We start from the raw sequence: 12,169 nt of genomic DNA, 5'->3' as shown, positions 1-12,169 counted from the left end.
TGCAGCTGTATCACACAAATAAATTCTTAAAAAAAAGTCATTGTGATTTCTGGATTTTTGTTTTTTGATTGTCTCTCTCACAGTGGACATCCACCTACGATGAAAATTTCAGACCCCTCCATGATTTCTAAGTGGGAGAACTTGCAATATAGCAGGGTGTTCAAATACTTATTTTCTTCACTGTATGTATATATATATATATATATATATATATATATATATATATATATATATATATATATAAACACAGGAAACAGGAACAGTTGGTGGAAGGTGTCTGGTGTTCTATGTGACAGAAGAGTCTCCGCTAGGATGAAGGGCAGAGTTTATAAAACAGTGGTGAGGTACGATGTACGGATTCGGTGGCACTGAAGAAGCAACAGGAAGCAGAACTGGAGGTAGCAGAAATGAAGATGTTGAGGTTCTCGCTCAGAGTGAACAGGTTGAATAGGATTAGAAATGAGCTCATTAGAGGGACAGCCAAAGTTGGATGTTTTGGACACAAGGTTAGAGAAAGCAGACTTCGATGGTTTGGACATGTCCAGAAGTGAGAGACTGAGTATATTGGTAGAAGGGGGCCGAGGATGGAGCTGCCAGGCAAAAGAGCGAGAAGAAGGCCAAAGAAAAGGTTGATGGATGTGGTGAGGGAGGAATTGAGGACTGTAGGCGTTAGAGAGGAAGATACACGAGTTAGGCTTAGATGGAAAAAGATGGCATGCTGTGGCGACCCCTAACGGGACAAGCTGAAAGGAAAAGAGGAAGATATAAAAAAAACATCCTCGACACAAATGATGTGAAATTAAACTGATAAAAATCAAAACTTTCTCCTTCCACCTTTGTGACACAAGTTGTCATTGGCTTCATGAGCCAAAACATTTCAATCCAGAAGATGGCTTATTTAAAATGATCCCACTTTGACCAAATACTTTTGAACCTATGAAAATGGAGCTACTTTCCATTTAAAAACAAATAAATAAAAAATAGCTGTAATTCCTGAATGGTGAATCATAATGCCATATGTGTTGTGTGTTTCTGTTTATACAAATACATGTCAATATTTGCACAATTGAGAGAAACTACCCTTGGACCGAGTCCATTTGTACCTCTAACACTCTGTTTTGTCCAATTATGAGCTCTTCTAGTTTCTTTTCTCTGCATTTGCAATTGCCCCCTTTGGATTTCAGCTCTCAAAACTCCCCCTCCCTCTCCTTACAACCATGAAGCTACGCTTTTCTGTCTTACACTTTCTCAGTTAGCCCCTTGTATGCACTGTTCCTCCTCCCCTTTGAGTTTGTTTTTGGGGCAGTCCTTCCTGGCAGCCACTGTCTATGCTCTGTGTTTAAAGAGCAAAGAATTATCTAAGGAGAAAGATACGCAAAACAAAAATCAAGAAAGGAACTTTGCTTGATTGAAGAGTGGGACGGGAACTAAAGGATAGAAGAAAATAACGTGTGACGGCAACAAAAGTAAGATTTTGCTTCTTGCAAATAGCTTTTATACCGCAACAAACAAGTGTAAGTGAAGTGAAACAATTGAAGTCAACATCATTGTGCTCATGTTCTGGAGTCTGAAATAGTCACACCATTTTATTTTGATGACTACTATGGCATGACCCCGAATGCTCTGCAATTTCACAAGAATTTAGTGTCTTCAGGTTTGTTCCATTAAACGCGGTAACTTGTCTGAGCATGTATCAGCACTAGGCACTTCATTAGATATGCCTCCTCAATTGAATATGCATCATATTAAAAACAGGTGTTTGTCCACTTATCTCATTCTTCCAATACATTTGGAGTGTGTAGATTTATACGGCTAACACCTATCATTGTTAAGATGATATTTTAGCTACTATAATCTGTGTTTTTTTGTTCTTTTTTTCAAGGCAGAATTGATTTAGCCTTGCATTTAGAATCATAAAACCACACATTGTACACAAGGTTTGAAAAATACGCAAACTGCAGAACCAAACCTTTTTTTCTTTCCTTGTTTTCCCTCACAAACAATTGTTTTGCCTTGTATATTGCAGATGACACTTTCCATTGTTTGGATTTTTATGCTCACATGGCATTGTCCAGTCATTTCCTACCGGACTACTCAAGATGCGATGAAAGATCCAAAGACCAGAAGGGAATACGTGGAGCAGGACTACTATGGCGATGCTAGGTGTACATCTAGCCAAACTAATGCACTCTATGTTCTGTTTGTAACAGAGATTTAAATACTGTACTGTACTTATTTTAAAAACAAAGACAAAGGGCACATCAACCATCAGTAATGCTCAGGTCCAGTATGGTAGGTAAAGTAGAACTTTTGAAAGTGAACAGCCTGAGGTTATAAAATTGAGAATTTGACCAGTATTTTGTGGAAAAGGATGACCCTACTGCAGGGCTCAGCAACGTTTTTGAGGCCGAGGGCTACTTCATGAGCACCGATTGTATGAAGGGCTACGTGACCTGTTTGAGGAAAATTTCAGACTCAGTTCATTGCACGTACATAAAATATTTTTGTTTTAATTTATTGTAGTAAAGGACATTACAGGTATTTTAAAATTTTAATTCACGTAACAAGTCAGATTCAGAATTTAAAGCACAAATAACAGTAACAATTTGCCTATAGTATTTTTAGAACATACCTCGCGGGCGCCTTATATGGTCCTCGCGGGCTACCATTCACCCGCGGGCACCACGTTGGTGGCCCCGGCTCTACTGTATATTCTCACATGAGTTTCAATACTGTTGTTGTCTCTCATGTCGTGCATTACGCCAATGTAGTGAGAGACGTCAGACTTGGATTCAGTGAGCATCAAAGGATTAGCTGGTTGACTTTCTTTTGCTTTGACCATTTTGGGCTTTTTTTGCAACACAGTAAAAGAACATATTCAAAGAAAGGGCATAAGGAGCGTGAGAAGGTGAGATGAAAAAATGAATTCACATGAAAAGTTTGGTGAAACTGAACCCATGTTCAAAGAAATAAGAACCCAGCATTCAGGAAAAAGTTGTTTTATTGTTACATTCGAACAGTCAAAAAAAAGTTTAATGCTAGTATTCTTGATCATTACTATTTCTCTCATTTCCTTTTTGGAAAAAATGCAAATGTCATATATGAAGATGTCAGAGAGTGACCATTGTGTTTGATCTTAGACAGTCTTCTGTACTTAATACTTCTTCTCTTTTGATGGATGTTTGTAATGCAAAAACAATTGCGATGTCTAGTTAGATAACTGGTCTGTTTTTTTTTTGACTGTATGTATGAAGGAGTACAGAGTGTCGCCGGTGCTGTGACCCAGGAGAGCATCCCAGCCAGGACAACCCACAGTACCGGATTGTACCTCAAATCAACATTACCTTATTGAAAGGTAGGATCACAATAAACATCTTACTACAGTTATCTGTAGTATCAATATACAGTATTCCTGTTAACACAAGTCAATATGTATGACAAGTGCTTGTGAGTGCTCTCCCCTCATCTTTTTTGCAGGGAGGACGCTTGATTGTCTCAAATAATCAAAACTATACTGAGTACGTACAGCATTTTGCTTGATTTAGGAGCTGGAAAAGTGTTGGTCTCACAGTTTTGAGGTCCAGGGTTCAAACCCAGCCCCGCCTGTGTGGAGTTTGCATGTTCTTCCCGTGCCTGTGTGTGTTTTCTCCGGGCACTCCGGTTTCCTCCCACATCCCAAAAACATGCAACATTAATTGGACACTCTAAATTGCCCCTAGGTGTGATTGTGAGTGCGGCTGGTTGTCTCTATGTGACCTGCGATTGGCTGGCAAACAGTTCATGGTGTACCCCGCCTCCTGCCCGTTGACAGCTAGCATAGTTTCCAGCACTCCGCGCAACCTTTGTGAGGATAAACAGTTTAGACAATGGATGGATGGATGTTTTGAATAATGAGTCGCTGATGGTGTAGTGGTTCACCCGCCTAACTTCCATGCAAACAGTGTAGCTTCAGTTCCTCCTAAGGGATGGACAAAGGTTTGTCTGTATAATACAGATGTGAAAATTGTTGATACACAAAGAAAAGAAAGATAGAAGACCCCATGATGAAACAGAAATGAATAAAAGTTTTGCTGAAAAGTAATTCGGGAAAATCAAGTAAGTGCATCATTTTTGTGAATTGGCAGAATGATTTACTTATTCTAGCAAATGTAAGAAAGCCAATGAGAAATATTATAGCTAATCAAAACACTTTTGGTAAGGACAATGCTTTCCAGCTGAGTCACCGTGTTGCCCAATGTGATATATTTTCAATATTTTATATTAATTTGACCGGATGGTGAACGACTGGTTACTGCGTCTGCCTCACAGTTCTGAGGTCCGAGGTTCAAATCCCAGCCCCGCCTGTGTGGAGTTTGCATGTTCTCCCTGTGTCTGCGTGGGCTTCCTTCAGGCAATCCGGTTTCCTCCCACATCCAAAAAACATGCATTAATTGGAGACTAAATGGTCCATAGGTGTGATTGTTAGTGTAAATCGTTTCTCTTGTTTCTTGTTGTTTCTCTTTGACCTGCGATTGGCTGGCAATCAGTTCAGAGTGTTCCTCTCTCCTGCTCATAGATAGCTGGGATTGTCACGTCCCATCAGAACGAGAGTAGGACCCAAATGCAGGACTCGGACGATGCCAGGTAGTTCAAGGAGAAACGTTTATTATATGCCGAGGTCGGGGTTCGAGCAGGCAGTCCGGTGCAGCAGCGGTAGTTGGGACGTCGGGCGAAGAGAGCAGGTGAGCGGCCAGGCAGGAGTCGGTACACAGGGGAACAATCAAAGCAGCCAGAAATATCAAAGGAGTCAGGCTTACAAGGGTGGTCGGAGAACGGGCGAAGGTCGGTACACACAGGTTCGATCCGGGATACCGGAGCACACGAACGGGACATGAAGATCAACGAACTGGCGCCGGCCAGTTGTCCTCGGGGTCATATAAATACATAGCATAATCAGGCTGCATGAGGCGCAGGTGTGCACCTCCCAATCAGAGCAACCGCGGACACCCACACAGCCCGAGCTGGAGCGGCAGGATCATGACAGGTATAGGCTTCAACACTCCTGCAACAATTGTGAGGATAAGAGGCTCAGATAATGGCTGGATTATTCATTTGGATTGCATTGAAATCAGTTACAACTCTTTCCTTGTTCAAACCGTAGGGACAAACCTCATCTTGATTTAATTTTTTTGACCTAACCCTAATACAGTATTTATTTTCTAACACAAAATAGCATTCTTTTGCGTAGCCCAGGTCAGGTATTAATAGAGGCCTGAGTTATGTGGAGAATTATAATATTGATGTTTTGATTAGACGGCACAGTGAACGACTGGTTACACCATCTGACTCACAGTTCTGATGATCAGGGGTCAAATCCTGGCCCCGCCTGTGTGGAGTTTGCATGTTCTCCGTGTGCCTGCATGAATTTTATCCGGGCACTCTGGTTTCCTGCCACATTCCAAAAACATGCACGGTAAGTTGATTGAAGACTCGAAACTCCTCGTAGGTGTGAATGTGAGCATGACTAGTTGTTTGTTTATATGTGCCCCGTGATTGGCTGGCAACCAGTTCAGAGTGTACCCCACCTGCTGCCCAAAGATAGCTGGGATAGGTTTCAGCACTCCCGCGACCCCTCTGAGGATAAGCAGCTCAGACAATGGATGGATGTATGTTTTGAATAATGAGTCGCTGATGGTGTAGTGATTCACCTGCCCAACTTCCATGCAGACAGTGTAGCTTCAGTTCCTCCTAAGGGATGGAGAAAGGTTTGTCTGTATAATACAGATGTGAAAATTGTTGATACACAAAGAAAAAAAAGATAGAAGACCCCATGATGAAACAGAAATGAATAAAAGTTTTGCTGAAAAGTAATTTGGGAAAATCAAGTACGTGCATCATTTTTGTGAATTGGCAAAATGATTTACTTATTCTAGCAAATGTAAGAAAGCCAATGAGAAATAATCAAAGCACTTTTTTAAAAAAATATACAATAACCCTCTCAGTAGAATATGAATAAAGCCACAAATTAAGTGCAATCCTTAATATTACAAAACCAAGACATTGACTGTCTGAATAGAATTCTTTACAATTACAGCTATTACAGGTTATACTCACAGTTCATTTTCAGACTTATGCTTCCACTTTTTTACATAAAGTTTTAGATACCAAGGTTACTTAGTGTATACCGAAACCTGTCCTGTCCAACGTTCCAACGAGGTGTGATAAAAAATGTTCAGTTAATGAGAGTAGCACCGGGCATCAGAATGATGATAAAAAGATGAAGATGAAAGAAAGATAAAAATATGAAAATACTTCAGCTGGGAGTTATTCACAAATAGAAGATATTAACATTGAAGTCATCATAATTTATTATTGAACGACTTATTTAGCCATGCAGTTTTGATCTGAATGGACCAACCCATCTCGGTTGAGTGAAATTATACTTTAAACATTCTTTTACAGTCATAATCCAGTATTCAGGCCATAATCTGCACCTGAATACATAATATGCATTCTGTGTCATCATTCATCTTTAATGGACTATCAATAAGGGAGGTGCATTCTAAATGCACAAATTGATAAAAAATTCTGCGAACTTATATTACTGTATATGCATGCTGTGGTTCTAAAGATGACGTAGGACCATTTATCAATGGTTTCCAGACTACACTCATTTACCAGGGCAATAATTTCTTGTAACTACGTTTTCCGTTAAATTTTCATTTTCTTAAATTCCTAGAATTTGTAATAATGCTGTAAAAAGTAAGCAGTTAAGCACATGGACACAAATAAAGTAATAACATATTAATAAAAAAAGATTGCTGGACACACAGTTACTGTATTCACCCCCCCCCCCTTCCTATAGGTGAGAAAGGTGAGGTTGGTGAAAGGGGATCTTATGGTAAACCAGGCAGAACAGGTGAAATGGGGCCCCCAGGTTCTGGTGGCACAAAAGGAAGCAAAGGTAGCATGGGTGTTCCAGGGGACCCCTGCAAGTCCTACTTTGCAGCTTTCTCTGTGGCTCGCAAGAAGGGCCTCCACTCCAACCACTATTACCAAACATTGACATTTGACACAGAGCTCGTAAATCTTTATGGACAGTTCAACATGTTTTCAGGTAAGTTTTATTGCTATGTGCCGGGGATCTACTACTTCAGCCTGAATGTGCACACGTGGAACCAAAAGGAGACTTACCTTCATGTGATGCACAATGAAAAGGAAGTTGTGGTCCTCTACGCGCAACCCAGTGACCGCTCCATCATGCAAAGCCAAAGCCTAATGTTGGAACTTGAAAGAGGTGACCAGGTCTGGGTCAGACTCTACAAAGGGGAACGTGAGAACGCCATCTTCAGTGATGAATTTGACATATACATAATATTCAACGGGCATCTGATTAAACACAAAGATGAGCTGTAGATTACACTATGACCTAGTTTTATTGGTAATATGTATATTCTTCATGGCAATGGTTCACTGGTAAAATATTACAATCAAATTGTTCTGGAACTTGTTCAGTTGATCATCACTATCGTGCTAGAATTGTGATATATACACAGTGGTGTTACATACATCTGTATTCTCTCTTAAAAATGACGGTAAACAGGTTGATATGTTAGATGCAGCCAGTCAACCTCTATTTGGTATACATTTTGGCTTCTGCAGATAATCTTATGAACTAAAATAGAAAGTATTTTTTAGTTAATTAGACTAAAAAAAGACTGGGATACTTTTACAAGTAAGTTTGAAAGTAAGTGGAACTGAAACATATTACAACTCAATTCATGTACTCACTTTTTAATAGCTTTACATTTGGTAAACGTACTTCAAAACATACTATTTACATATGCACTGTAGAGAGAGTAGCAAAATCTATAAATGTGTAAATATGAGTCTTATTGCCTAGTGCCAGAAAATGTTTTGTGATCTAGACAAAACCCTTTTAATGAATGACGAAATTTCCAAGTTGTGCATCGTTAGAAATGTCAGAATTCAAAATTTAAAGATTTATACCTCTCTGACAATGTCAGTTCAAACTGACTGCAAAGTTTCATATTACAATTCATGAATATAATACTGTAAATAAATAATGACCAGTAAATGTTCTAGATATTTAGAATGCATTGTTCTCTAAAAGATTTCTACATGTATAAAATAAAACTGTTATTGTAAGGGTAAGGTTCCTACCCGTGTCTTTGTTCTTTAAAATGAAGAATATGTTGTAGAATACAAAACTGTATACAATATTGTATATTTAATGGTATCACAAATCACTGTGAAGTACCATTATAAACTTCAGATTCAGATCATTTAAGATATTATCTTATCTAAATGTTTAAAAAAAATGCTCTCAAACCAGTTCATTTTATTAGCAATACGTAATCAGTCGTTTGAGTTTGAAATTTCGCTCTAGTTTCCACTCACTATAGAGCACTAAGCCTGCTTCAGACAAGATCCGTAATGATTTGCTGCTTAGAGCTGACAGAGGTCAGTATTCTATTTTAATACGCCTTGACTTCAGCTCAGTATTTGATGCTGTAAACCATGATGTCTTGCTCAACCGTCTGAAAAATTACGTTGGCATCAGTGATGTGCTTCTGGATTTATCTGTCAAATGTCCTTCTTGGTCATGATCAGTAGCACCTCCTCCTCCCAGGCTTTGTTTCTATACGGGGTCCCCCAAAGGTCGATCATGGACCCCCTTTATTCACAACTTTATTCATAACTTTTGGGTAAATTATCCCCAAACATAACATCAACTTTCATTGTTATGCAGATGATACATATGTCCTATTATATTCTGGTTGTACCATCCTTTCACGTGTCTTGTTTGGCTGATATCAATCACTGGATGACTTGGGTGTCATGTTTGACTCTAACTTATCATTTGACACCTAGCTAAACAGAGTTCCACATTCGTATTTCTCATACAGAAAACATATCGAGATAAAATAATTTCTTTCATTTCCTGACTTTGAAAAATTACTCGTGCCTTTATCTTGTCCAGATGTATGGAGTTCCTCATTGTCAGTCCTAGGACCTCTCCTATTCAGCCTATATATGTTACCCTAAGGTCAAATTCTTCAAAACTTTTATTTTGACTGTCAGATGAAATACAGATATATTTAGCAGTGTCTCCAGATAACATTTGAGGTGTTGTGTCACTGTCTAAAGCAGATAAATAACTGGATGAACCAACATTTTCTTTGAGTAAACCACAACAAAACTGAGATAATTGTTCCCAGCAAAAAAGAAAAGTGGATTTATGTTAGTAAATACCTGAACTCACTAACTTTAAAAAACAACTACCTAGTTGAAAATCATGTTGTTTTGATAGATTTTGACCTGACTTTCAACAGTCATATCAAATCAATTACTAAAACTGGCATTTACCATCTGAAGAACATATCTAGAGTGAAGGCTTGGACATATACCCATATCCAGGAGAGGGTCATCAATGCTTTTATCTCAAGAAGACTTGACTATTGTAATGGTCTTCTGACTGGACTCCCGAAAAAATGAGCTTTAAACAGCTGCAACCCATTCAGAATGCAGCAAATTGGGTTCTGACCAGAACAAAGAGGTCAGCGCATATAACTCAAATTCTGAAGTCTTTTCACTGGCTTCCTGTTAACTTTAGAATATATTTAAAAATTCTACTGCTGGTCTATAAAGCACTAAATGGTTTAGGTCCTGAATAAGTTTCTTTCGGCTTGTCCCTTTCGGGGTCGCCACAGCGTGTCATCTCAGATGAACGCACATATGTTTGGCAATCGACCTGAAAGAAATGCTAATGGTATATAAATCTAGTAGGGATCTGAGATTGACAGAGTCAGGTCAATTAATGGAGCGCAGAGTCCAACGCAAACATGGTGAAGCAGCATTTAGATATTTTGCCACACACAAATGGAAGTGACGTAAGAATGTTTCATACTCATAATCCAAGTTTAAAACTTTTGGCACGTTTTTCAGAGTATCTCTTTTCATACGAAATTTCTTGCACTGTATGGTGTTTTAATTGTACTTTTATCTTTATTAATATGTTAATTATTTTTTAAAAAACGTTCTTGATCATATAAAGCACATTGAATTACCTTGTATATTCCGCCCATTTTTTCACAGGCCCAAAAACAAGAGACCATGTCACACCAGTTCTTCACGGGTAACCTCTGAGTTTTAGAATTGATTTTTACATTTTACTTACTTACTTTACTTTTAAAAGCCGGGCTTTGGCTTATATCTGTGATCTGTTTACTTCCACCAAGCCTGATCGCTGCCTGAGCTCTCCAAGCCAGGCCCTCCTTACGATTCCAATAACTTGCATGGTCACTAAGGGTTACCAGACCCCTCAACTTTTGGACTCCCTGCTCGAGGATGTCAGGAAGCAAGCTCAATCTTCTCTATTAATTTTACCCTCTTCTGAAGACTCACTTTATCATTTGGCCAGTCTTTATTTTTAACATTTTTAACTCTTATCTTTATTGCGTGATTACCCATGTTGTTCTGTTTTATGGTTAAGCAGTTTGTACTTTGTTTTTGAAAAATGTTATATAAAAAAATTATCAATATTATCTATGGAGTGATTCCAAACTACACTTGTTTTGAATTATTGGACAATGCTTTAAATACAAAACAAAAATGATATAAAACAAGGCATTGCGTTGCACTCGTTTTGTGACATTTCTCCCAGCCGTTTCCATTATGACGCTGAATATATATAGAAAAAAAGACAATTTCCTCCTTGTTTATACAGACATTACAGAAATTTCCCTCCACCAATTACCGTATTACCACATGGGAAACAAAAGTATTCAGCATTTTTGTTGCTATTTTCCATGAATTATGATTTAAAATGTAATTTGTAGTTACATAAATAATGCAATGACATTGAAAGCAAAGCTATATTAGTAGGTCTAATAATATGCTGAGATCATTATATATTTACATAATTTCTACAATCTTCCCGGCCTTTTGGAGGAAACCACACCCTTTATGAAGTTCAACCTCAAGCTGACACCGTACAAAATGTGGTTTGAATCCATTACACTTTTACACCACATGATGGCAGGCTTGGCTGCTTAATATGAGCCTGGCGCAAGACTGCTGAGGGTTTTATGAATTAATTCAATGTCCGTGATCTCCAATGTTACGGTAAGATCACATATGAAAATGTAACTGTTGTAATAGCTTCAATAATGCTATTTGTAATGTCCATTGGCAAGACAAATGTGTTTCTGTTAACAGTTATGCCATACATGTCTACACTCTGCAAGAATTAGCAGTCGTACAGCGTCTTATAGATCACCTAATTGATAGGTATACGTTACAATACAAACAAAATATTGTTCATAGTTTCGTTGTATAACAAAATTGTTACTATAGCTTGATGCAATTTTAGTTATGCTAGTAAATGAAATGTTACTTTAGCCTCTTACAATTCAACAAGTTTGTGAATAATACGTATCAGAGATCTATAGTATTTGGTACTCAGCTGTTGGATAATCTGCATATAAAGTAATTTATGCATCCAAAATCATTAGAATGTTACTTAAGAAAAACTCTTTCAAAGCCATAGATAGAAGAATTTGTATAAAAACCCACATCAACACAAACTGAAGAAATACAAAAAGCTGTGGTTGTTGCTCTTAATTTTATTATTTAGTATGAACTTGTGACTGCATTTTCCTCCATCTGATTTTACCTGTTTGAAAGAAAAAATGTTCAGTCGCCTGTTAACCATGTATGACCATGGCAGTCACAAAGCCTCAGCCAATCTGTTTTCGGGTCATGTTTTTTACCATTAATTTTCCAAATAACGGCATTTGTCATCCTTCTCTTGCGCTTCGGCTCAGAGAGCCAGTCACCTCATTCCCAAGCGGCTTGTGGGTACTCAGGAAATACAGCTATAAAGCCATTGGATATGTGTGTCTATATGTGAGGGCCACAAGCAATATCAATTTTTAATTCAGTGAGCACATTGAATGGGTTGCTACAGACATGCCAGCATTGTCTATTTATTAGCATATGCCGATGGGAGGCCTGCTCTAAATAATCAGCCTATACGGGACACCAGTGCAATGAGACATTAATATTTCATAGCACATTGTGTACCTTGGTATATAGAAACATAAATAGTCTTGGTTCATGATGTTTTATTAGCTATTAAAGATTTAATACTACCCCCTTCTCCCTC

At 38.3% G+C, this 12,169-nt stretch overlaps 1 protein-coding gene across 1 annotated transcript; it reads left to right on the top strand.

Moving 5' to 3' along the window:
• The first annotated feature begins 1,297 nt into the window (after positions 1-1,297).
• Positions 1,298-10,071, top strand: c1qtnf1 (C1q and TNF related 1). The gene is made up of 4 exons (XM_061810950.1): positions 1,298-1,466; positions 2,027-2,163; positions 3,255-3,355; positions 6,845-10,071. Exons 2-4 carry the CDS (start codon positions 2,027-2,029, stop codon positions 7,393-7,395), a joined length of 789 nt encoding a protein of 262 aa, XP_061666934.1. The 5' UTR covers positions 1,298-1,466; the 3' UTR covers positions 7,396-10,071.
• Positions 10,072-12,169: the final 2,098 nt, after the last annotated feature.

Source organism: Syngnathoides biaculeatus, chromosome 22 (genome assembly GCF_019802595.1).
Source record: "Syngnathoides biaculeatus isolate LvHL_M chromosome 22, ASM1980259v1, whole genome shotgun sequence".
NCBI classification, from domain to species: Eukaryota; Metazoa; Chordata; class Actinopteri; order Syngnathiformes; family Syngnathidae; genus Syngnathoides; species Syngnathoides biaculeatus.
Note: the sequence above shows the minus strand (reverse complement) of the source record. Positions and strands in the feature narration are given on the sequence as shown.

Bases quoted from the DNA above. Each gene is read 5' to 3' on its own strand.
- c1qtnf1 (XM_061810950.1), top strand. From the start codon at position 2,027: ATGACACTTTCCATTGTTTGGATTTTTATGCTCACATGGCATTGTCCA. The intron at 2,164-3,254 runs GTGTACATCTAG...GTATGTATGAAG, and splicing joins GACTACTATGGCGATGCTAG to GAGTACAGAGTGTCGCCGGT. The intron at 3,356-6,844 runs GTAGGATCACAA...CCCTTCCTATAG, and splicing joins CAACATTACCTTATTGAAAG to GTGAGAAAGGTGAGGTTGGT.